The sequence below is a fragment of the Dendrobium catenatum genome, unplaced genomic scaffold, assembly GCF_001605985.2.
Source record: "Dendrobium catenatum unplaced genomic scaffold, ASM160598v2 fragScaff_scaffold_629, whole genome shotgun sequence".
Taxonomy (NCBI): domain Eukaryota; kingdom Viridiplantae; phylum Streptophyta; class Magnoliopsida; order Asparagales; family Orchidaceae; genus Dendrobium; species Dendrobium catenatum.
This window is the reverse complement of record NW_021319091.1, coordinates 1052895-1080669: the sequence shown is the minus strand read 5'-3', so window position 1 is coordinate 1080669 and position 27775 is coordinate 1052895. Positions and strand designations below refer to the sequence as shown.

The following is a 27775-nucleotide window of genomic DNA, read 5'->3' as shown; positions in this document are numbered from 1 at the left end:
AATTCCTCATTTTTTGGGGAAATTAGGACAAAACCGAAATTGTGGAACCCTAGGGCGTATCAGAGAACTGACAAAAAATGAAAGGCCCTCAATAACAAGCTATAGTATGAAGTATGAACCATTAAATTTGATGGTGGTTCTAATAATGGAGGAGAGTTTCATCTTATTAAAAGTCATGACATTGTGAAGAGAGAGGTACAAAGAACCTAAAGGGGAACTCAGTCATGGATGGGAGAGAAATAGGAAGAGCAATCTGTAAGGAAGAGGGTGGCTCATTCATCCAGGGTGAGCGACAGTCATATATGCATGGCTTGATTAGGTCATAGGCGAGGTGATGGTGTTGTAGTGAGCACAAGCAAGCGGTGTGCATGAATGTGCTAGCAATGAATAGCTACAAACAAGTGGATGAGAGTGTGCATACGGTTGGCGTTGAGCATACACGTGTAAGCATGCAGCTAGTGACCAACGAGCAAGCATGTCGTGAATAGCAATCAACCCACGAACGAATGCAAGAGTGCGAGATTGGGAAAGTGGTGCGAGCACGAGGGCACAATTTCATGCAAGTGAAGGGATGAGGTTACTAGGTTTAGGTCAAGTGAACACCACAATGTGTGAGCAAGTGAAATGGAAAGACGGGGCAATGAGAGAAGAGGGAATTATAGCTAACATTTATATATTCTATGATATTTTCTCAAGAAGAATGATTTTGATTCATCTTATTGCCTTGATATAGGTGCCTATATATAAGTTTACATGATGAATATAACTGATTATAACACGAAACAAATAAAAGCAAGAATAATCACATTTATTAGAGAATAGTTGAATATTTCCCAAATTAGATAATATGCTAAAATAACATTTTCCTAATATTAGTTTTATCAAATACAACATCTGAAAAAATCAACAATCTTCAATCAAAATATCATCATTGTCATTAATAGCATCCCAATTATTTGGGATCGATGTATGAATCGTCTTTTTTTCATTCAATAATATCGAGTATTGTTTAAGTGTTATAATCTATGCTTCATAAATCATTTTGAACAGCATTTTTCCACATTCATTTAGAATTGCATTTCTCCTTAACCCTCCAACATTAAATTTATCTATCCTTTGAATGGGAGCATTTTTCACCCTTGATTATACATATTTAAACTACCAAAGTCTATTTCTAAATATGTTAACTTCAATATATATCACTCCTAGTATTCTTCTAATATAATCATTCTTTAATTTGTATCTCGTAGTTTTTTTCCACATATATTTTAACATTTTTATTTCGATCACACTAAACTACTGCCTCCTTAAATCCATATGGTATTGCCACTAAATTGCGATTTTTATTAAAATTACCTTTAAATATCAATAAAGTCCTCTTATTACATGATACTTTTGACACACTTCTACATTGTAACCACTCCACTTTAATTTTAGATGAAACATCAATATATAAAAGATTCTACTATATAATAGATCTAAAGCACTTTAATATTTCACATCTAGGTATCACTTTATCTTTTTATAATATTATTCAATAATTATCATATTCAATAAGTATACATTATATACTCAATATTTATTCTACTAATTCTATACATTTTCTCTATTGTTAAGGCTTTTCACTTATTTCAATAGATGTCTAAATAATTAGAACTACATCATCTGCAAAAAGAATAAACCAAGATTCTCCACTTTGGATTTCCTTTGCAAGTAGTTTCAAAAAAAAAAAAAAATACATGGACTCAAAATTCAACCTTGATGTAATCTCTTGTAATAGAAAATTCTTTGATTGCTCCATAACTATTTTTCGATATCAATCAACGCTCTATTATACATATATTTAATCATTCAATCAAACATTGTATATGGATTTCCAAAAGAGTAATGACACAAACCTAATAATATATTTTAATATTGTGCATTAAGAAGGATTAGACACAAAATTATACAACAAGTCTGGTAGAAATCTCCAATTGTCACAACATTTTGTGTGGTACTGATTTTAAGTCACTGACATCTAAATGTTAGGATGTTATTAAGAGACACTAATTGTTTGATTTGTTGACATAACTAAATAAGAATTTTATAAATGATCGTCATGACTAATTCCATGACATCTAGACAATTGTCAAAATTGGTCAACATCCAGAGATGCCTAGACATCTCAATATTTCAATCTTCATAATCTTGAAAATATTGACATCTAAATAACAATGAATAAAATAGGCTCCAAATGTGAACCAATCAGGGAATAGCATTTTTCTTGTCAAAATAATCCACTACTAGCATAAAGCTGCAAGTCTCATGCAATCAAAGCATAGCTGATTCAGAAGAAATATATAAATCAACAAAGTGTATTACAACAACTATAAAAGAATGGAAAAAAAAGTAAAATCCTCAAAAATTTCATAGCTGAACATTTGGGTTCAATTAAACATCAACATACAAAACAAAAGGACGACTTTGGCATGAGAAGTGGCACTCACCCGTGTGAAAAAGAAAATAAAATTAGCTCTCCGAAGTCTTCGAACTTCGAAAATCCCTCTTCAACTCGGACACCCTCCTCATGCACTCAGTCTTCGATTTCCCGGGAACGGCCGCAGCCACTTTCTCCCACCTCATCGGCGCATCCTTAGGAAATGCCTTCAATGCATTAAGCAGTGCAATATCTTCACCGGAGCTCCATCCCACATTTCCAACCACGGTATCACCATCACTCCCATTCACAGATAAGTCTACATTGACATCCACTCGCTTGTCCAAGGGCTTCCTCTGCTTCAAAAACTGGGCGAAAGAATCGTTCCCAGGGGGCCTCCTCTCGGCCAAAGATTTAGCCGCCCGGATCACGCTCTCCACCCCATGCTGGCCCTTGAATGCCTCGGCAACTCGGTCCCATCGTCCCGGTGCCCCGGCGGGATGCTTCGAGATCTGGCGCTTGAGAACCTCGAGATCCTCAACAGACCATTCATCTTCCTGATTTGCTTCCTTCGTTACCGATTCGCCATCGTGGCTGGCCGGATCTACTCCTCTTTTCTCATCCGGTTTTGGATTTAGGACTACACCAGGTGAGGACGAAGGGACAGTCGGTTTAGGGTTCCATCGAGAAGCTGGGCGCCTCCGGGGCTCCTCGGGCTCGGTTGGTTTGGGTAGAGGTGAAGGAAGAGGATCACCGCGCCCGACTCGAGGATCACCCCCGGTAGTGGAGGGTGGGGCAAAGGGAGCAACGAGAAGGGATAGGGAGATCCAGATCAGGAAGGTGGATAGGATGGACGTGCTCGAAGAGAGTAACAAGGCGGAGATGATGAGGAGTGCGGCAGCGGAGATACAGCTTGCTGCGTGGAGCTTGGAGATCTTCGGGGTCTCGGGAAGAGAAGATGATGAGTGGGACGAGCGAGCTTGGAAGAGGAATCGAGGTCTCGCGTCCTCGTCGATGAACTCCATTGGGTTGCACGCCAGGTGAGGCGGTGAGGAGGGAAGAACCGATCGTGATCCTCTACAGTTTCTAATGTTGTAACCGTATATTGTACGTTTTAGTAATGCTACACAATGTGACTCAACGCCAACTTTAATATCGACTTTAAATTAGACAAATCTCAAATAGGATGACCTCACTTGACTGATGGTAAATCCATTGATGTCTTATCTTGCATTGCATCCATCATCTTTAATGTTCAAATATTTTCCTCCCTTTGTTGATGGTAAATCAATATGCTCAACTCCATCATCATTAAAAGGGTATCAAATATAAAATGAGCTAGCTATTAAAACATAATATCATGTGGAAGAATGTGGGCTGACAGGCTTTGCTTTAAAGATAATTTATGATCTTATCCCGATTGTAGCATGTAACATATGACCGATTATATTGATGGACAGAGAGTGACGACTCTTTATTGAATTAATGAAGCCACCTATATTGATAATTGATTACTTGAATAAGTGATAATTGATATGAGTGGTGAACAACTGAGAATCAATTGGGGTAAAAATATGTTGAAAACATAATGCTAAAGTTGGATGTCCTGCATTGTTAAATTATACATTGATACATGCACATATTGATAGCACTAATGACACTAAAAGATACATTAATATGCTTGACAACATTGAATGTATTTATAATACATAAATAGATAATGCATATGAATAAATAAGATAGAATCTTTTAATTATTTATGAATGATTATTGCACTATTATTTTTACAATTTATTGAAATTTATACCAATTATTGATTTTTAGATTCATTATAATGATTTCCTGTTTTTATTATTGATCATTTTGAGTTTTATTGATAATATTTGGTCATTAACTATATTAGCTGCTATTGATTATATTAATCGAGTATATCATATTAATTATTAGTCTTGCGTTGAAAGCTTTAGTGAATTTTGAATTATTATTGGGCTTTTGAGCTCATTATGTGAATTTTAAATAATTTCAAGTCATGAAGGGGATCATGATTAGTTGGAGTGAGATTGTCATATATTCTCAGGTTTTCTCTAAATTTTGTTATGTATTTTTTTTATTCTTTTGTAATTAGGAGCTTGTGATAGATTAATGATTGTAGTGATATCCTAGCTAGTGTAAATAATATTTTTCATGAATAAATAGTAAAATATATTGATGTGTATGATTTGAGTTTCTTTTTCTGGTTATTATTTATATCAATGATTTATAAAAGCTCTGATATATTCTTAAAATAATAAACATACAATTTTTTTAAATTTGATTATTGGACGTTACACATGATTAGCGAGTTCACTAATGGAAGAATAAAGGAGAATCTCATATGGCACATACGAAAAGAAAGGATATCTCGTTTGAAAATGGTTCCTCTCTTATTCCTTTGCCTAACATCCTTCATGAATTTGATACAAATAATAAGACAATTTCTTGTAGAAATCTATTGTGATTGTTTACTTGAGGCTGATTTGTCGCCAAGTTTCCAATTTCATATGAAAATTTTGTTGATTATAACATTTCATAAAAAAAAAATTGACTACTCTTTCTTGAACTTGAAACTTGTTAGACTCATAATCAATCAATATTGTATCTCGTTTGAAAATGGCTCCTCTCTTATTCCTTTGCCTAACATCCTTCATGAATTTGATACAAATAATAAGACAATTTCTTGTAGAAATATATTGTGATTGTTTACTTGAGGCTGATTTGTCGCCAAGTTTCCAATTTCATATGAAAATTTTGTTGATTATAACATTTCATAAAAAAAAATTGACTACTCTTTCTTCAACTTGAAACTTGTGAGACTCATAATCAACCAATATTGCTAGCAGATCAAATTTGAATTAAAAAATTTGGTTGGCCAACAATGATTTTTCAGTCTAATTTCAATCAAGCAATCATTTTGATTGATCATTAATTAAGGAAGATTTTCATTTCATATTTTATCAAAATATCTATGTTTTTTAATTAATATCAAAAAACAAAGGTACATTTTCAAAGTGATCCTATTAACTCTTATAAGGAATTTCTTACATTATTTTCTTCTAAGTTGTGGACTAATAATTTTTATTTAAAGTGAGCATTAAGATATAATTTAATATGAACAAACTTTTTAAAATTTTGATCAATTAAGCTAATACATACAAACAAATATTATGCAAGAAATTATTTATAAAAATTATAGGAGAATTACTTTTAAAAGAGATACCAAAAAAATCTATTTTCTTGCATCAAAATTTATAAATAAATTCACTTGATGATAGTTTTTTTTATTAATGTTAAAAATAGCTCTAATATGTGAATTTTTTTTCTAATCAAATTTATGTATATTCATATAATACTATGAAGCTTTTAAGTAGGCTTTGGTCCTTTGATTTGGGCTCATTTGGGCTCGGATTGGATTGATCTTGGTGTCGTTGGGTTCGTATTTTCGAGACGCTCGGTTTGACTGTAAGATTGCTGAAATCGGAGTTCATATGCTCCCGGAATTAATTTTTGAAGTTTCCGAATTAATTTTGCCTCGAGATTCGTGCCCAATCAAGATTATTTTGTGATTACGTATCACCAACAATGATTTTTCAGTCTAATTTCAATCACACAATCATTTTGATTGATCATTAATTAAGAAAGATTTTCATTTCATATTTTATCAAAATATCTATGTTTTTTATATTAATATAAAAAAAATCACAAAGGTACATTTTCAAAGTGATCCCATTAACTCTTATAAGGAATTTCTTACATTATTTTCTTCTAAGTTGTGGACTAATCATTTTTATTTAAAGTGAGCATTAAGTTATAAATTTAATATGAACAAACTTTTAAAAATTTTACCAATTAAGCTAATACATAGAAACAAATATTATGCAATAAATTATTTATAAAAATTATAGGAGAATTACTTTTAAAAGAGATACCAAAAAAATCTATTTTCTTGCATCAAAATTTATAAATAAATTCACTTGATGATAGTTTTTTTATTAATGTTAAAAATAGCTCTAATATGTGAATTTTTTTCTAATCAAATTTATGTATATTCATAAACAAATAGTAGAAATAGAACAATACTCATATTTTATTTGTCATCAAAATTTAATGTAATATCTATAAGGATTGAATTGGCCCTATAAATTTCTCTTAAAAATCAAAATGGTCATCAACTATATGAAAGTACCAATTTGATCATTTGAATATTTAAATAAGGATCAAATTAATCATTATGTATGAATATTTACGTTCAAATTTAAAAAGTCAAAAGAGTAAAATAAAAAATTTTAATTATTTGGGACCATATTAATCTTTCTTGATGAGGTAGAGATTTGTTTTAATTCATATAGAGGACGGGCGAAAGAAATCACAACCACAAATTCTTAACTCATCATGCTGAATGAAAATAACTGATTATGAGCAGGCGGAATAAGCAGACCACAAGAGTAAAATCAGAGGATATTATCACAACTCACAGAATCGAAGGAGGAAATTATCACAGTTGTAAGAAATATGACAAAAATTTGGATTTCTCATAATACGATTGCTTAAGAAACCGGATTTTCGTGTTCTAGTTTCTTTGGAAATTGAATTTTCATGATCCAATTTGATATAAATCCGATTTGCTATTTTCATTTTTGCTTCTTTTTAAATTAATTATTAAGCATGTTTTTTATACATATTTTTATATAAAATGTGATGCTTTTTATAATTTGGCCTAAAAAATTTTGATAATATATACTTGATCGTAAAAGTATTAAAAAAAAAACTCGCAAAGTGAGCGAAGAAGCTTATAAATTTCACAATCTCGACGCTAGTCTTGGCCTCCGCAATCTCAACTGCCGTCCTCGGGCAATGAGAGCGCCAAGCTCAACCATTACTGCCCACACAAACTCCACTTGCAGAATCGCCTCATCAAGAATCCATCGTTCTTCCACCTATCTCTCCTCTCTGCCTTCCACAAAACTCCTAAAGCAAACCCACGCCACGCTCCTTCGTTCCGGAGAAATCCACGACGCCATCATCGCCGGCAAACTAATCTCCAACATCGCTAACTCCCATCCCTCAAACCTCCCTTACGCCCTAACCTTCCTCTCCCATGCCACGAACATCCCCATCAACGCCTTCGCCTGGAACTCCCTTATCCGTGGCTTCGCTCACAGCCCTTCCCCTGAGAACTCCATCTCTCTCTACCGCCGCATGCTAGCCGACGGTTTTTTTCCCAATAACTACACCTACCCCTTCCTTCTCAAGGCCTCCAGTTATCTTGAAGACCGCCGGATAGGGCTATCTCTCCACGCCACAATCATTCGCAGAGGCCTTGATGGTATGGATCCCTTCATTCAGACCTCGCTCATTAATTTTCATGCGGTGCTTGTATCCGTGGAAACTGCACGTCAACTGTTTGATGAAAGTCTTGTGAGGGATGTCACTTCTTGGAATGCCCTTATTAAGGGATACGTGGCGTGTGGACAGCACATGAATGCCATTTATATGTTCCAAGCAATGCAGGACTGTGGTCCTTTCTGCGCGGATGAGATTACAATGCTTAGTGTTGTATCTGCCTGTGCGCATCTCGGGGCGTTGGAGATGGGTAGATGGGTTCACTCTTATATTGAGAGGAATAGGTTCGTACTGAATCTTAATCTTGGAACCGCGCTAATCAATATGTATGCTAAGTGTGGGGAGATCGATAGCGCCAAAGTTTTGTTTTGGGAGATGCAGGAGAAGGATGTGAGGACGTGGAGTGTAATGATTAACGGGCTTGCGATTCATGGGCATGCCAAAGAGGCGCTGGTTCTCTTTGAAGAGATGCAGAGATTTGGAGTTTTTCCTGATTCAGTGACCATAACTGCTCTGTTGATTGCTTGCAGCCATGGAGGAATGGTGGAACAGGGTAGGACTATCTTTTCTAGGATGAGAATGGATTACGATATAGAGCCCACTATCGAGCATTATGGCTGCATTGTAGGTCTATTGGGAAGAGCAGGGAAGCTAGATGAGGCCTTGGCTTTGATCAGGAGGAGTTCACTAAAGCCAGATATAGTTCTCTGGGGCTCCCTTTTGGTGGATTGTATGGTGCACAAAAACATTGGGATGGGAGAAATCGTTGTGAAGGAAATTCTGAAATTGGATCCTAACAATGCTGGGGCTCATGTGTTTTTGTCCAATATGTATGCCACATCTGGGAAGTGGGATGTTGTGCAGGAGGTTAGGAACTTCATGAAGGAACAAATGATACATAAGCCTCCAGGATCAAGCTTGATTGAAGTAAATGGAGTTGTTCACGAGTTCTTGTCTGGAGACAGTTCACATCCGCAATTTGATGGGATTTACAAGATGTTGGATGAAATATGCAGGCTTGTAAGCCTCAAAGGCCACAAGCCACTGGTAGGAGGCGTTTCATTTGACATTAATGATGAGGATAGGGAGGTTTGTCTGTCTCAGCACAGTGAAAAGTTGGCTGTTGCTTTTGGTTTGATCAGTACAAATCCCGGGTCTGTTATCCGTATCATTAAGAACCTTAGAATTTGCCGTGATTGCCATGCAGTGATGAAGTTGGTTTCTGAGGCTTTTGGCAGGATTATCATTGTGAGGGATTGCAATCGTTTCCACCACTTCAGCAAAGGATCTTGCTCTTGTCGAGACTATTGGTGATGGTGACACTGGCAGAGTATTGGGGACTAAGCACTCCCAAACTCTTATTTAATATTTCTCGTCTTTTTCGAGTTTGGGGAATGAGTCTTGATTCAGATAATTGATTGGTTGCTATCTCTTTCCCTTTAAGCAACTTAATGACATGAATGGTAAAATGCTTGGTTGTAGATAGAGTTGCTAGCAGATATAGCTTCTGAAGTGCTATGCTAGATTTCTGTGTGGGAGTGCTATCACTCATCATCGGAAGCTTTAGCTTATGTTTTGCAAGCAAGTCTGGTAAAGGAGGGGAAACTAGTTTGAAAGATACATGGACAAAAGTAAAGGAGCATTCTGAGAGTACGGACAAGAATCAGTCAAATGGCTTCATTTGATCAGCTTTCCTGGCTTTAGCTGGTTCGGGGAGTGGCATAGGCTCAATGGGAGCTGAATCTTGACTTGTATAGGTCATCTCCAACTGAATGAAAAATAGAACGTCATTTTCGCGTTTTGAATACTGCGACGTCAATATTGGCACCCCACTGCTCACAGAGGAGATAAAGTGCAAAATGCATTTCTGTTTGGTGTTCAGGTGGAGACTTGTTGCAACTACAAATAGACGATAGTGGCAATGGCTTTGCTTGACGGCACTTTGGCTTCTCTTATTGTCCAGATCGCTGATGAAGTAAATGAGTGTGCTTTCTGCTGCTCATGAATCCGGTGTTGATTGAAGGGACCGCAAGATTCACAAGTGGCGCTAAGGTTCGGATGTCATTTTATCTTTTTATCAAACCTTTATCTATTTACTTAAAGCTCTAGCTTGATCAAAAGTTTTCTAACCTTGATGTTGACTGCTATTGTAATGGTAGTCCAAAATAGGGGCCATTGTTTTAGGAGATCATAAAGTTTAAAACAGATTGAAGCCTTCAGTCATAGTTTTGTGCACAACATGTGCTTACTTTCTTTCGATCTTCTCAATCCATTTATTCTCTTTATCTCAGTAGTCCTGCTAAATCAGATTACTCTCTTTCCAACAAATCAAGCTATCAAATTCGACCAAATTTTTTACTTTGGCTGACTACGGTACATTCAAGTAGTAAGCTAAATACATACCCGTGTTGCTTTTGTCCATGAAGTTCACCATAAATGCAGAGTGCGGTGGTGCAGATAAATTCTATAAGAAAAGCTCTTCTACAATGCAAATCTCTTTCTTTCCAGTCTTCTAATCTTTATTACTTGATGGTATTCTCCCCAACACCGTAAGCTTACTTTATCCTATTGGCTTCATAAATCTTCCACATTGTAATTTCTATATCAGTTGGTATGAACTACATATGTACCAAGTACAATCATAATTATACAGTACTATCCATTATCATCCATAAATGTGCCTAAGGACCACTGTTTATAGTTTTTTGGTGTTATAATCAAATAATTCCTTAAAAAAAATATAAATAATATGATATAAAATGTAAGTAGTACATATTAGGACGTCTGACACGTCAGCACCTCTGGCTTCTTTGTAAATACAATACGAGCTGTCCAACTAGCCTTCTATAAATGTAACCAGCACTATTCTGTAATGATATATAAAGTTATCTTTTCTTTCTTAAATCCTCTGTACTCTTTCTTTCTTCCGTCTCTTTTCTCTTGCTACCGGTTCTTTCATGGTATCAGAGCAAGGTCTCTCCCATGGCTAATCAAGAATCCAGTGGTTCTCCATCTCCGATCATCTCCACCAACTCCGGCAATCTCTCCGACTTCACAGCTCCCGCTCCTCTAAAATTCTTGATCTCCAACCTCAAGAATCTCGTGCCACCCACCTCACCTCCGACAACTACGCACTATGGCGTATACAGATGCTTCAACATTTTTCGGCAAATGGTTTCGCCGGGTTTCTCATCGGAGAAAACCCCTGTCCGACCGATGCAACAAGCTCCGATCATGCGAAATGGCGCCTGATTGATCGAAATTTGACCTCGGCGCTCTTCTCCACCATTTCGCCAACGATCCTTCCTTACGTACTAGCCTCCACCACCGCCGCCGAAGTCTGGGCCATTCTTGAATGGCAAATGCAACCCACGAATCGTTCTCGAGTCATCCAACTCAAGAACGAACTACATCATATCCAGATGCGAAACTCCACCATGCAGCAATACCTGATGCAAATCAAATGTTGACAACATTGCGTCTTCTGGATCGAAAATCGACACTGAGGACATCGTCCTCTACATCCTGAATGGCCTTCCATCTACATACAACTCGTTCAAAACCACCATTCGCACCTCTCTAAACCCCATCGATCTTGATACCCTTTACTCTCTCTTATGTAGTGAAGAGATCAACGACAGCCAAGAACACACCATAGAGGCTTCCAGCACACCGGACAACACAACACTTTACACCAGCCGATCCAATTTCTCTCGGAACAAACCTCAAAACCGTTCGGTCAAGAACTGATCATTCACTGATCGGCAGCCTTCCTCTGCCCCTGCTCAAACAGACCGACCCACGTGTCAAATCTGTGGGAAAATCGGGCACACCGCCTTAAATTGCTGGCACCGGTGCAACCTCAAATATGCACCCACCACGTCGTCTACCCTTTGAGCTCTTCTCTCCCAGCAAACTCAGCAAATGGCCAACGACTGGACTCTCGACTCGGGCGCCACTTCCCATCTCACCCACGACCTCAACAATCTGCAACAAAGCACGACATATAAAGGTCCAGACAATGTATCCATCGCCAATGGATCTTCCTTGTCCATTCAGAATCTCGGGCAGGGACTTCTTCCTCTACCGGACTCCGCGCGTAAGCTCCATCTAAGACAAATACTACACATTCCTTCCCTAACTCATAATCTCATTTCGATTTCAAAATTAACTGCGGACAACAATTAATGTATCTATCTATTTTGATGCTAAAGGTTTCGTTATTAAGGATTTACAGGACAATCGTCCACTTCTTCGTGGTCACATGCGTGACGGGCTCTACCACATTCGGCCAACATCTTCACCCTCTCCGACCGCTCTTCAAGCTACTACCTCCTCCGTTCAGCTCTGGCATGCTCGTCTTGGTCACCCGCATCCCCAAGTGTTCTCAGCTCTTCGCCTGCATCTTCCTGATCTACCTTCAATACCAGCAAATTTTTCTTGCATTTCTTGTAATTCGGCCAAGAGCCGCAAACTAGTCTTTAATAATAGCAAAACTTCTTCTCCGTATGCTTTTTACATGATTCACTCCGATGTTTGGGGACCAGCCCCACAACCGTCTTTGAACGGTTTCATGTATTACATTATCTTCGTGGATGACTTTACAAGATTTACATGGCTTTTCCTGTTGCATTCAAAGAATGAAGTATTCGCTAAATTCTCTCACTTCTGCTCTTTAATTAAAAACCAATTTAATATTGTTCCAAAGATTTTCAGATCTGACGGCGGAGGCCAGTTCACCAGCAATCAATTCACAAACTATCTCTCCAACCACGACATTCAACAACAACTAAGCTGCCCTCACACTCCGGAACAAAATGGCATCGCTGAGCGAAAACATAGACACATAATTGAGCTAACTCGGACGCTCATCCACGCCGCCCATATGCCCGTGAAATTCTGGGCTGAAGCCGCTTCCACCGCAACCTATCTAATCAATCGGCTCCCGTCCAAAGCTCTCGCACAACAAACTCCGTACCAAAAACTTTACGACAAATGTAAAACCCTTAAAAAAGCTGATTTTTTGAGTGTTGTTAGTCCGGACAAACTGGCTTTAGTCCCGGACGAACTGAAGAAAATTGTAAAGAATCTGTCATTTTCGTCTGGACGAACCTGTAAGGGTCGGGACGAACCGTCGGGACAAACCGAACAGAGAGCATCATCCAGGGACGAAACAAATTTGAATTAATTTCGTTTGTACGATCCGTGTCCAGAGGAGTTCGTCCCGGGACGATCTGGGCATCGTCCTGGACGATCCTGTTTGATAAGTATCGGATTTGAGATATTTTTGATTCATTTGAAGAGAGAGAAAGAGAAGGCAGGAGAGAGAAAGAGAAGGAAAGAGAAGAGGCTTGATTTCGGAGGCCGCGGAGCGCTTTTCGTCCGACGACGCAGTTGGAAGATTTGTTTATCTCGCAGTAAGGACTCCGAATCCTATTTCTGATTTCGAAGATTTCGAGTTTTGATAATTCTGTGCTCAGCTTTGTGTTTCCGTTACCGAAAAATGCGCATAATTTTGTAATGACGAAAGTTTTACCGCACAACTTTTGATATGTTTCTGATATGATATTTTTACACGATTTGAGTATTTTCTGTAAAGTTTCTACCGGTTATTTTGAATTTTGTGCGATTTTTATCAAATAGAAAATTATCTGGATGATGAAAAATATTGCTTCAGTACAAGTAAAGCATTGTAACGTTGTTTTATTCGATTTATGATAATTTGGTAATTTTCGGGAACTGTGCATTTTGAAACGATGTATGTCTGCTATACGATATTTTAAGGAGTTTTTCTACATTGAGCTAAATTGAATTTATTGATTGCAATACCTTATTGATATGCATATGAATGTGAATATATGATTGAATTATTGTTATTGTTAGTGAAAGACAAGTGAAGACTGGTTGAACCGTTGGTTGGAGATTGACTTGACCTGTACAGGATGGTGGGCCGACGGGCTTTCCTTTAAAAAGGGTTTGGCGATATCCTCTATTGATCATTGATACAACGATTAGGAGTCATAAGGAGATTATTATGCCGACGGGCGGCCGACGGGTACAGAGTGACGACTCTTATTGAGCCAACGGATATATTTATGGATTCTACAACAGCACTATGGATTTCTACAACAGCACTATGGATTATCGACTCGAAAAACGACTTAATAGCCAGTGATTGTACTTGTTCAGTAAGACTATTGTATTGAATTGCATGTGTACAGTATTGTCCTTATGATCTCATTATGTATTTTTTTGACATTGCCTTGTATGGATTTTCTGATATGAATTGATCTATTGATTTCTGATTGATTTATTGATTACCCTACGCATGATTGATATCAACAGATTTTATCGACGGATTTATTGTTAGTGAATGGATTTATTGATTTATTGATATTGACGGATTTATTGTATTGAATTGATTTGTTACTGAATGGATTTACTGACGGATTTACGGGTTTACTGTTATTGTACGATTTCATTGATATTGCATGTTATTCATGTCACTGGATACTGGCACCAATATGGATATGGATATTGTATTGATTCATGGATACATATACCGATATTATTGATTCATCGATATTATGGATTCATTGATTCATGGATACTATTGATACTACAGATACTGATACCGATACTTCAGATCCACTGATACATTGATTCATTGTATTGATTCTTATAGCACGTGATTATTGATGTATTGATTTGATTGATTTATATGATTGTATTGATTTGATTTCAACCGTTCTTACGATGTATAGATTTGATCATTTTATGTGATTCCATACCGATTGATATTATTAACCAAGATTAATTGATTTACTGATATGATTGATTTGATTTCACTGTTATAGCATAATCGTTCATGTCGTCACTGGATTGTTATTGATATTGATACATACGCTGCTATTACTGATTGAGATACTGATCAAGTGATATGTGATTTACTGAACATGTGATATCGATTACTGGATTGCATATGATTTAATGAGAAAGTTATATTGAATAACTGATCGATTTGCAAGTGTATGTTTTGATACGATTCTACTATATTGATTTGATTGATGTTATAGATTGATGTGATAGATAAGATGACTATTAAAGAGATTTGATGCACGAACTGATTTCTGATTTATTGAGCTTTATGGATTTTCTATTGTTCACTGATTCTATCATTGATGATTATGGATTGTATCGATCATGCATTGATTATTGATTTTCATATCTGCTGCATAGATTCACTGATCATGTGCAAGTGACTGACTGACTGTTATGGATTCGACTGATTGACATGCATATTGCTTCCGCACCGTGCTTTGATTTCAGTTGTAGGTTTTAGGTGACCTGCTGGGCTTTTTGAAGCTAATTATATGTGGTTAATATTTTCAGATCTGAGCAAGGGAGCATGAAGTGTTGGTTGATCAAGACTGTCGACGAATCCTTTCACTATGGATGCCTGGGGCGTCACAACAAACCACCCACATACTCCCACCTTCGCACCTTCGGGTGTCTCTGCTCCTCATGGCTTCGTCCCTATGCACCTCACAAACTCTCACCAAGATCTCACCCGTGCACTTTCCTAGGCTACTCGACCCAACATAAGGGCTATCGATGTTTTAACCCGACCACAAACAAAATCAACTTTTCTAGACACGTTATTTTTCAAGAAACCGAGTTTCCCTATCACACCTCCAATCCTGATCCACTAACCGTGCCTATCCCTCCTGCTACCATGCACTCTCCTCTGCTCCTCATCCCCACATCCGTGACTCACAACCAACCCTCTATTCCCTCCCCATCCATCACACCTGACACCTCTACCATCGAACAACCTCCAATCCCACTGCTCCCGAATGCTCTACCACACACCCTCAGCCAACCGCACCTAATCTATCCGCTACCGCCACTTCAAATCACCCGCATCCCATGCAAACAAGAGCCAAATCAGGGATCTCCAAACCTAGGAAATTTCTTGATCTCTCTGCCACGATCTCCACCAACCCGCTTCCCACCACTTATGCCCAAGCTTCCAAATCACCTCAATGGCGTGCAGCCATGCTCACTGAATTCGACGCTCTCCAACGACAAGGTACATGGACTCTAATTCCTCCCTTGCCCAACGAACCCATCTTGGGCTGCAAATGGACCTACAAGCTCAAGACTTTACCCAACGGGAAATTGATCGCTACAATGCTTGCTTGGTCGCTCAAGGGTTCAACCAAACTCTCGGCGTCAACTACTCAGAAACTTTCAGCCCGGTCGCAAAAATGCCCACTATTCGGATTCTCCTTACCCTCGTGCTTCACCGTCAGTGATTGGTTCTTCAACTAGACATCTCCAACGCCTTTCTCCACGACGATTTACATGAAAATGTATACATGCGGCAGCCGCCTGGGTTCATCGACAACAACCACCCAAACCACGTTTGTAAACTTCGCAAATCACTCTATGGACTCAAGCAGGCTCCTCAGCAATGGTTCCAAAAGCTCACCGACTTTCTTCAATTATTCGGCTTCAGGTTTAGTCGTTCTGATCCTTCCCTACTCATTTTTCATCAAAACCACATCAAACTATATTTTCTGGTATACGTTGATGACGTGAACGATCATTTCGTAAATCCGAATTCATTATTAAAAAAAGCCATTGCCAGACATAATATCGAGTTAATTATTCAAGCATGTAGTATTTAAGGTTCCATTGTTGGTGTTTACGTCCACTGCCGATGGATGGCTTCCCTTCTCTAACTTTTGCTCTCACATTGCACCTTATTCGGTCTTCTTCTAAAGGGCAGCTTTACGTCTTCAAAGAGGTTTAATGAGTGTTGACAGGTTATAGTTCCACACACTATTTGTTTTATATATATATGATTTGCTACACTATGGTGCAACTCCTGCTCTACACAAGTATACTTGTTGTATCAAGTAATAAAATAATGAGAAGAGTATCATTATCGTGAGAATTTGGTATTACTTTAAAATCACTCTAGTATTGCTTATAAGAACATCTATGTTTATCTTATCAATCGATTAACAGGGGGTGATGTAACTGAAAGTAAATGCTACAGTTGCAAAAGATAAATTCAATAATTTTAAATACTCTGAACCTATGATATCTAAAAACACATGTTTGCAATAGGTAGATTCTTTATAATGTTGTTGTGAATTAGCGTATAAGCACTCTTCGTCTCAGTTGAGCTCATTTGAGTATTAGCTAGATTCCTCCTAATTATATTTTTAATATCTCTTTAAGATCCCATAATTCTAATCAACATATGTCTATACATGGCAAAGTTATGTTTTAAATCCCCTATCTGTTATTCTATTCCTCCGTCGAGATTATAGCTCGCATTAGATTTTAAGTTTATGCAAGATCACTACACAAACTAAATGAAGTGTGGAGGATTAAAAAACCGCATTAGCAATTTAATAAATTATAAATCTACTCCTATGCAATACATGATTTCTAAAATATCATAAGCTCATAGAAAAGACTTTAGCCAATTTAAAGATAAAAGTATACACAACAAACATTTTCATTTTACTAAACAAAATAAAAATACAAGATAAAAAAACAAGAATAGAAATGACCTGAACATCTTTAGCTAAGCAATTACATACTCATTGCACTCCTCCCCACACTGGTACAGACTAACACAATAGATACATAGGGCCAGTCTTTACCAAAAGCAGCCTTCCACTCTCACTCACACACTCTATGACGCCTTTCTAATTTTCCAACTCCTTTACATGTGATATAAGCTTCCTATTTATAGAAATCCAAAATAACGGAACAGGCTCCGCGGCCTTGACTAGGTAGCATTGTGGCGTTGCTAGGCCAACGTGTCAATTCACCACTTGTCACATCGGTTCGCCGATTCAATAGTGTCCAACTCTTTCATCATGGTGTTGGGGTGATTTGGCGCTCGATCTAGCACTATGTCGCTCCCTCGGTAACGTCTCGACGCTAAGCTCTCCAACACTCATCCGGGAATTTGATTGTCGCAGGGTAGATCTGGTGATGTTGTGGCACTAGGGGAAATTGTAGCCTTGCAACACTGAATTTGTGGCTCTGCAGTGCTGAATCAATTTTGATATATTTCCTGCACAAAAAGATAGGAATTAATAGCATAATAATAATAATAATAATAGATGCAATTTGAAATATATAATTTTTTCTATCAAGTGTTTATGAGATGACAAAAGGAACTCATCCTTTCACCGCTCAAACCACTATTGCGTTTGTTGCCAAAAACAAGCCATTCATCTCATCGCAATAAGCTTAAATTCCATCAATCAAGTAAACCTTAAGCCATTAATTCTAGTTTCTAATTTGAAGGACAAATGATAAGAAGAACTCGAAGTTGAATCACTTTGAAAATAGTGATAGCTACAATTCTTGAAAATATAATGTCATCCTTTACTTGTTGGAGAAGAGAACCTATAATCACATCATTCTTTTACTTCTCTAAATGATTTTATAAGCGATTTTTAGGTTTCGTTTGGAACGATTTTTTTACTACTTCTTAAAACATTATTTTAGTACAAAAATTTTTTATACTAAAAATTTTTGTACTAAAAAAGTATTTTAGATAACTATCAAAAAGTTGTCGCAAATGAATCCTTATTTTTTTCGTAGGAGTTGTTTGAGTTGAAGTATTTTGATTTCAGTATAAAAAAGGAATACAAAGATTCTAAAATTTTAATTGGATAGAAAATAAATTCCAAAATTATCAAATTTAGGTGCTTTTTAAATACACTGCATCCTATCAGTCGCCCCTGATGTACTAAAAAAATTTCAGATTTTTTTTTTTATTTGTATTCATCTTTGAAAAACTATTGCCTTTCAGAATATCGCATTATTCAAGCAGGAGCTACCACATTAAGGTTCAGTTAATGATGTTAATGTTCACTATTGATGGTGACATTCCTACTCAAAATTATCCTTTGTCTCTGCAGCACGTGCAGTCTTCTTATAAAGAAACAACTTTGCGTCTTCAAAGAGGTTTGATGACTGCTGCTGAGAAGGCAAATGGAACTTATCTTGCACTGCTCAGAATACTGTTGATTTTGTTACCAAAGGCAAGCAATCTATCTCATTACAACAAGTTTAAGGTTTTGTTTGGAGGGATTATTACGTGCGGAGTCCGGACGTTGAGAATTGTTCGGTTTTGTGACTGTGAATATTAAAAGTGATGTGGTGTAAAAACGCAATTACTGTTCACCACTGCACTTTAACTATTCACTGTCACAAAACCGAACAGTTCTCTATATCCGGACTCCACACGTAATAATCTCTCTTTTGTTTGGGATGACTTTCTTAGTGCTTCTTAAAACAATTTCTTAGTACAAAAATTTAATTTTTTTACTAGAAGTTGTATTAAGAATTTAAGAAGTAACAAGAAAGTTGCCTCAAATGACATCTAAATTCCATTAATTAAGAGTTTAAAGCACATATGAGATGGTTATTTTTTGGAGCCATTGCCACCTCTCTCTCTCCTTTTACAATTCCTTTTTATTTTTTATTCTTATAGTTTTTTATTTCTTATTAAAATTATATTTATAGAAGCTGAGCTTATTCAATTTATTTTTAAATATTTTTTCATGTGAGGCAAAAAAATTTGAATGAATTTAAAAAAGCATCAAAATAGATATAAGAAAATCCAGCAATTATGGAGGTAAATCTTAGAGTCTAAAGATTTTCGTTTGAGTAAATCTAAAATCGAATGCATGAAGTATAATTTTAATAGTAATATATTTGGTGGGGGGTTTGTGATTTTGGACGATCAAGTTATCAATAAAAATACACATTTGAGATATATTGGGTCTATTGTTCAGATTGATACTGAAATAGATGGAGATATTATTAATATAACTTAAATTGGATGGTTGAAGTGGAGGAATGCATCAGGTCTGTTTTGTAATGGAAAAGTACCCCTCAAATTTTAGAAAAAAAAAATATTAGATGATGGTGAGACCTCCAATGTTTTGTGGTGCAAAATGTTTGTCATAAAAAAAGAAGCATCAAATTAAGGCTTCGTTTGATTCGGTTTATGCTTACATAAAAAGGAGTTTTAAAAAAGGAGGTTGAGAAAAAGCAGTTCAATAAAATGGAGTTTCAATAATGAGATATGTTTGAATAATATTTTTAAAAGTGCTTATTAATACTTGAAAGTAAATTTAATTGTTTGTTTAAGAGTTCTGCTTTTGAGATTTTATTATAAAAGACATAATTGCCCATGAAATTTATGTACACGTAATATATATATATATATATAACTTTCTAAGAAAAATTTAATTATATAATAATTTATAATTTATTTCTTGCACTTATTTTTCTTTGTCTTTTTCATTAGAAATTTTGTGTGCTACTTACTCTTTTCATAATTGCTTTAAAATTATTTTAATTTTATTCTTTTAATAAAAATTATTAAAAATCCCAATTCACCCCCCTCTTGGAGTGCCATAGTCATCCAACAATAAGGAAATAAAAGAAGGAATTCCACTAATCTATAAAAAAAAATCAAGCTACAGATCTAATAAGGAAATAAAATAAGGAATTCCACTAATCCATAAAAAAACAATGGATCAGAAGTAGGCCCGTGAGTCCGATTCCCAAAAAAAGATTAATTTTTGATGATAAACATACAGAAATATAACTCCATAGCCCACTGATCAAAGCTGCATTGCGCCAGAAGGAACGATCGACCGAACACCGTGTATCGAGAGCGGAGCAGAAAACACAGACGAACACAGAGGAAACCGTGTTTTCTAAACGGAAAAGCAGTCGCTGAATAAATTTTTGACGTCGTTTTATAAAAAGTAATTGCGGATAAATTTGTCCTCCAAATAGATATCACGAACTGATTATAACTTATTCAAATGAAAACGGAGAAAATAAACCTAATCAAACGAAGCCTAAGTTAAGCGTACTAGAGATGAGGATGCTCATATGAATAATTGGCTTTAGTCTTAGAGACAAAATATGAAATGAGCACATACTTGAAAATGTTGGAGCTACTCCATTGACATATAAGATTAGATAGAGTCGCCTCTGATATTTTGGTTATATAAAATGTTGACCTTTTAATGACCTAATTAGGATAATAAATGTATTAGATTTGACTTATGTTAAGAAATGTAGAGATAGACTTAAAAAAACTTGATTAGAAAATATGAAAAATTATCTTTCTTTATTAGATTTAAATGATAATTTGGCTCTCAACATGATACAATGAAGAACAAAAATTCATGTTGCCGATCCCAGATAGTGGGATAGAGGCTTTATGTTGTTGTTGTACTAGTTCATGATTCCTTCTCCTTTGAGGTACAAAAGTCTCATAGCTCTCATTCACATGTGAAAAATAGATGAAAAAAAAAATGATCCTTTTATAGTGTTAAGGGTCAATGCAATTTATTTTCATTAAAAAAGGGCAAAACAATCTTTATCATATGGGAGTCAAAACGGGTTGATGGGTTTGGGTCCGCCTCAAAAATTACCTGTCCTAAATCTAGTCTACCCAAACTTGGCTCATTTAACAAAAAGGTCAAAAACACCAATGTGAACTTGACTTGCTAATAACCTGAATGATCCGAACTTGACTCGTTAACCCATTTTAATTAAATTTTAATAACTTATTAACTATAAAGCTTAGGATATTTGATAAAAAAAAATAAGAAAATTATACTCATATGTATAAAAAAGACAGGAAACAAGTCTTTTTTTTTTTGGATAAAAAAACATATTCCAGGTCAACAAGAATACAATGGGTCCGAAAATTCAACTAGAACCCTGCCTGTTTATTAAATGAGTCGATTCGAATTCAGATTTTTCGAGTCGGGTTGACGGATCAATCATTTATTGACACCACACCCCTACTCCACCCTTTCTAAGTTAAAGAATAATCCTTCATTAATAAGTATATGGGAATGTGCTAGAAGAATTAGAATTTAGAAAGATAATTGAAGTAATTACTCTATTAAATAATTGCTTTCATCTTGGTCATCTTCTATAGATTAGACTGTGAATCGAATGATGAGCAAGCTTGCTAGTGGTCAAATTGATAAGCAAACAATGCTAATAATTAGTTCATTAATGGACATAAATTTCAAACATAAAAATAAGAAGTTTGAAAGGCAATGATAAATAGTGACAGTTCCTATAACATGTTCGAGTGATATTATTATAGAATACTGAGTAGTGAAGGAAATAATTGAATAAAAATTTCAAATTAAATTTATTTTGATGTATGTATGTATAGTAAGATGTATATATATATATATATATATATATATATATATATATGTGTGTGTGTGTGTGTGTTTCAATTTAAAATTATTTTGATACATGTATATGTTGTTGAATTTGTGAAGATAGTAGTGATTTTCATGAATAATTAGCAGTGATTTCATTAATTCCAACCTCCATCGCGTAGCTACAGTTCTATGTCCTCTATCTCTATCTATAGTCCAAACTAATGTCGTTTGATTGTAATTCTCTGATCTCCTTTGTCTGATTATAGTCCTTCAAACTAATGCCGTTTGAAACATGTATTCATTGGCTACTAAATTTGACGAAGGTTGAGCCTATTAGTCAACCTTTTTAATAGATGTAATTATTTGTTCCAAAACATAAATAAAAAATATTAAATATATATGTATCATTGGTATATATAAAACATTTATACAATAACCTCATCATTTGGTATCCAAGACGGCAGCTATGTCCAATGGAATAAGAATTGTCTTTAAGTATTCATCATTTTGTTTCTTTGAGGGATATTTTAACCCCCCTTCTTGTAACCCATCCTCGCAAGTCAACATCGCATCCACAGCTATGCTAATCCAAGTCCTAGCATCGTCGATGTGATGTGCTTTTATCGCCTCCACCGAATCTTTTAGCTGAGAAACAACATCTATGTAGAGCTCAAGGCAATCTTCAAGGCAACCAATCCCATATTTCTTTACGCCAGGGAGGGATTTTAGTAGCTTGTTGATAATAGATTGAATGTTGGCGGCTTTCGCCCCTGCAATGTCGTGAGAGATGACTCCAAGACCTGAGAGGCGACATTGCAGTTCTTTTTAAAACAGAGTTAAAAATTTTTTTTACTAAAACTCGATTTTATTAAGCAATAAGAAAGTTGTCTCAAACAATGCCTTAATTTCAATTATTAGAATATATAATTCTTAATTTGATTCTTTTCAACATAATTATTTGTACTTAGGCCAGTTGATAAAACATGTTTAATTAAAACTTCTTTCTCAGTCTCAGAAATGTTTTTTCAAAAACAGCTTTTTAAAAACAAAATGTTGAAAAAACGGCGAAAAAAATTATCTTCATAACAAACATTATTTTTTACTAATAAATTTTTTTACCACAAAAACACTCAAAAGATTGTTTAAAACAAAACCTATTGTTCAAAATTTCAAAAATATTTTAATATGAAATATATAATAATATTTTATGTGTGTTGTATATAATTTGAATTCAAGTCAATTTTAATTTGTTTGAGGTTTTATTTGGAGTAGGTTAAGACTTCGTTTGAGATAATTCGGCTTAATTATTCATTTTAATTTATTCTAAGTAGATAAAACCTAATTAATTAGCAACCATTTGGTTTAATCACTAATTAAAGAATGATTTGATGTTATGATAATTAGGGTGTAACAAAATTATGATTGAACTACATAAGGATAAAAAATTAGTTAGGATGAACTTTGAAGATCTTAGCTTTTTTTTTTTTTATATGAATCTAAAAAGGAGATCTATGAAATTAAAAATCCATAATAATAAAAAATTGTTAAGGATATTTCTATTGGTATCTTGAAATAATAAAATTATAAATAATATTTATTTACAATATCACATGTACAGATAAAATAAGAGAATGCATACGATTTCCACAACAATGATAAGATGATAGATGATCGTTTAACCATCGCCATCAGGGCATCGTCGTCATCGTACTGTTGCTTGATTTTGACCATTAGACCATTGCCACTTAGTGACTATTGTTAGGATGTCAGAGCTGAAGCATTGCCATTCGACAATCGTTTCTTGACCACCATCATCATAACTCAATTTGACCACCATTGCTAGATTAACGCCACTTGGCCGTTATCATTCGATAATCATCAACCGACCATTAATGTCAAATCATCGTCGAACCAACACCACTTAATCACTATCATCCGAACATCATCATTAAATTGTTCTCTGTCAATATTGTCGTTGGACTATAATTATTGGGCCACTATCGAAATATCATCATTGAATCATTGTCGCCCAACCTCTATCATCAAGCCACTGATCTTGACCACATTGCTGACTCGCCACTGCATGACCATTATATTTGTATAACCAATACCAAACGACCATTGCCTATATGTAGTTGCCTATCCACTATTGATGGACTATTGTTGCAGGACCACCATTCATTGGACCACCATCGCTCGACCTCCATCATCAAACTACCATCATTCGGCCATAGCCATTCGTATATCTCTAATCCATTACTACCTTAAACGACATTTTCAACCATTCTCAAAGGGGAACAAGCCATCTATTCATGCTCCTATAATCCTGTCTTCTCCAATTTAGGGAACAAGCAAATCCTTATAACCAACATTCACCTAATATAATTATTTCAATTAGGTCATGCCCCGTGATTTTCCCTTTCTAAATTTTTTGCAAAAAAATAATAATTTCTCTTGCATTCTCTTATTTTATATGGATGCATGACATATCTTTATATAAAGCTAAAACATTATATCATCCCTTAACTTATATTCAATCATGGAACAAATATATAATTAAGCCTTATTTTAATGACTTTAACATATAAAATTTTAAAATTCTTTTTCATTCGTTAAAATGGTATCAACATGCACACATTAGATTTTCTAATAGATAAAATAAAAATAATAATAACAAAGGAAATTTTAATCATAGTTAATCCATTCAAATAATATTTTAACTTCATTTGTGACTGTTTTTTATTGTTATTTTTTTGCTATTTAAAAAAAATTATTAAAAATTTGTTATAGAAATCAGTAAAAAAATGATCCCAAAATAAATTTTATATCTTTGTAGCAAAATATTATTAAGGTTTTGTTTGGAACAGTTTTTACATCTAAAAACAGCTTTTTAGTAAAAATATTTAAAAATTCTGTAAAAAAAAATTTATTTATGAAGTAATAAGAAAACCTTCTCAAACTCTAAATCAAATTCATTGAATCTAATACAAAACCATCGTTATTATTTATAAAACCATGCGTAGAAAAAAGAGAACATTCTGAGAAGCCATTCGGACTTTAGTCCATGTAAACAAATAGAATTTAATCTGATAAAAAATGATGCGTATTGTCCCTTACTTTCCTGTTGATTATTCAGCAAAGAAGAGAAGAACCAAACCCTCATTCGCCGGCGGCCCAATTGGACTCACTTTACTAAGTTCGCTTTGCTGTAAGATTGCGAAGGCGGCCAACCAAAGCGGATGGTCGGGCGAGTGCGCTTCGCCTAAACAGACAAAAAGCCACGCAGAGCTAAGCACGGGAAAAATTAGTATGTGCGGATCCGGACAGCATTTGAAGATCAATCAATATGTGTCATGTCATTCGTGATCTGATTGATTTTCAAACTATTCGGTATTCTACACAAAATAATTTTTCTAAGCACTGATGGCCACCCCGCTCGCTATTGGTTTTTTTTTTTCTTCAAAATTAAAGTATTTTCTAAGTCAAAGTTTTAAAAATGATTTTTTAAAAACAGCTTTTTAAAGTCAAAAGTAAGAAATGTTGAAAAAGCTATCTTCCAAAAGTATATTATTTTTTTATCAATTATCTTTCTTTTTACTAAAGAGTCAAAAAGCTATTCCAAAGAAATCGTTAGGTTTTGTTTAGGATTGATACGTCCTCAAAAAATTATCATGACCGGGCACGAATCTCGATGCAAAATCAAGTTGGAAACTTCCAAAATTAAAATTGGAACAATATGAACTCTGATTTCAGCAAACTTGCAGCTGAACTGAGTGTCTCAAAAATACGAATCCAACGATTCCAAATTTGACTCAATGTGAGCCCAAATGAGTTCAAATCAAGGACCCGAAGCACTGTTGAAAGGTTTGAACCACAATTTGGGTTATCAAATGGTCTCCAAACATGACATGCTTATATTCAAATCGAGCGGCTCGACGAGACAAATCCAACGAGCCCAAGATCGCTGAATTCCGACATCATTAAGACCTTCAAATGTCTGAAGAAAGGTCCACGGTCAAGGGATTCAATATCGGCCATCTATCCAACTACTCCCCATTTGCCCTTGATCTCTCATCTATTTACTGGCTATGTCACTCCAAAAATCTATAAATAGACCTCTCATTTCTCTTGAGAGGGGATCCAAACAAGAAGCAAGAAGAGAAGAAGAGAAGAGAATGAAGAAGCTCCACCTCGACCACCGCCGGAGTTTCGCTAGACCACCACCTGAGGCCCTCGCCTTTGTCGGACCACCACTTGAGGCCCTCACCTCCGCCGGACCACCGTCTGACGTCGTTGCTCCGTCAAATCACCACTTGAGGCCCTCACCTCTGCCGGACCACCGCCTGACATCGTTGCTTTGTCGAACCACCACTTGAGGCCCTCACCTTCGTCGGACCACCGCCTGACGTCATTGCTCTGTCGAACCACCACTTGAGTCTCTCAGCTCCGCCGGACCATCGTCTGACGTTGTTGCTCCACCGGACCACCACTAGAGGCCTCACCTCCCTCGGACGACCGCCTGACGCCATTGCTCCACCAAACCATCACTTGAGGCCCTCACCTCCGCCAGACCACCGTCTGACGCCATTGCTCCGTGTGGACCACCACTTGAGGCCCCACCTCTGCCAGACCACCACCTGAGGCCCGAACTTCCACCGGACCGCCGATTGAGGCCCTGTGCTTCACCAGACCGTCACCTAAGGCTCAGACTTCCGCCAAACCGCCACTTGAGGCCCTCATCTCCGCCGGAACACCACTTGAGGCCCTCACCTCCGGCGAACCACCACCTGAGGCCCGGACTTCCGCCGAACCGCCAATTGAGGCCCTGTGCTTCACCAGGCCACCACCTAAAGCTCAGACTTTCACCGAACTGTCACTTGAGGCCCTATGCTCCACCAGAATTCCACCTGAGGCCCGGACTTCTGGTGGACCACCACCTGACACCCACAATTCTACCAAGTCACTGTTGGACTACCATTTGACGCCCCAACTTCCAGGTGACACCATATTTTACACTAGACTTCAACCATACGGTTGACATTTGTAATCTGATCGTCCTCTGCGACGAGTCAGCCCACTGTAATCAACTCAAGTTCTAATGAAATCTTTTTAACTGGGCTAGGCCCTGTGGGTTTTCTCCTTTTCAGGATTTTTCACGTAAAAAATCTTGTGTTCTCTGTATGTGAGCTGGATATCCGTGCAACGCTAAGACGTAAAATTGCAACTCAATCGCCACGTATATTCTAGCATGCAACAAGGACAGCTTTCTTACTATTTTTTAAAATAACTTTTTAATATAATTTTTTTTAATTATAAAATTGATTTAGAAAATAATAAAGAAGTGATCCCAAATAAAGCCTTAGTTTCTATAGTCCTTATGTACAGTTAATTGAGCTTTCATATTTAATTTGGCTTTCATATTAAAAAAAAAAAGTGAAAGCATAAAAAAAAAAAATAACCATATCAATGATTGAGATTCATATTCAACTTATAAAACATTAGGGTTTTCTTTTATTTCATCACATCACTTCGATCCAAACAAAGCATGAGTGTAATTGCTTTTATGTAGTGTTATTCTTAATATTTTATAAGCTATATCTTATTGTTTTATAAATTTTTTATGATACTTTTAAGATATTTAATTGCTTGGATCAATAAATAGAGATGTTATTACATGCGGAGTCCGAACAGGAGAACCGTCTGGATTATGTGATGATACACA

At 36.1% G+C, this 27775-nt stretch overlaps 3 protein-coding genes across 3 annotated transcripts; 1 reads left to right on the top strand and 2 right to left on the bottom strand.

Moving 5' to 3' along the window:
* Positions 1 to 2325: 2325 nt before the first annotated feature.
* On the bottom strand, positions 2326 to 3533 carry LOC110094470 (transcription factor MAMYB). Its single transcript, XM_020819723.2, has one exon. It carries the CDS (start codon positions 3442 to 3444, stop codon positions 2512 to 2514), a length of 933 nt encoding a protein of 310 aa, XP_020675382.1. The 5' UTR covers positions 3445 to 3533; the 3' UTR covers positions 2326 to 2511.
* Positions 3534 to 7246: 3713 nt separating this feature from the next.
* LOC110094467 (pentatricopeptide repeat-containing protein At5g66520) lies at positions 7247 to 19322 on the top strand. Its single transcript, XM_020819720.2, has 2 exons — positions 7247 to 9850; positions 18757 to 19322. The coding sequence occupies exon 1, from the start codon at positions 7310 to 7312 to the stop codon at positions 9110 to 9112; it is 1803 nt and encodes a 600-aa protein (XP_020675379.1). The 5' UTR covers positions 7247 to 7309; the 3' UTR covers positions 9113 to 9850; positions 18757 to 19322.
* Positions 19323 to 22494: 3172 nt separating this feature from the next.
* On the bottom strand, positions 22495 to 26641 carry LOC110094456 (putative invertase inhibitor). Its single transcript, XM_020819696.1, has 2 exons — positions 26596 to 26641; positions 22495 to 22853 (listed from the first exon to the last, which is right to left on the bottom strand). Exons 1-2 carry the CDS (start codon positions 26639 to 26641, stop codon positions 22495 to 22497), a joined length of 405 nt encoding a protein of 134 aa, XP_020675355.1.
* Positions 26642 to 27775: the final 1134 nt, after the last annotated feature.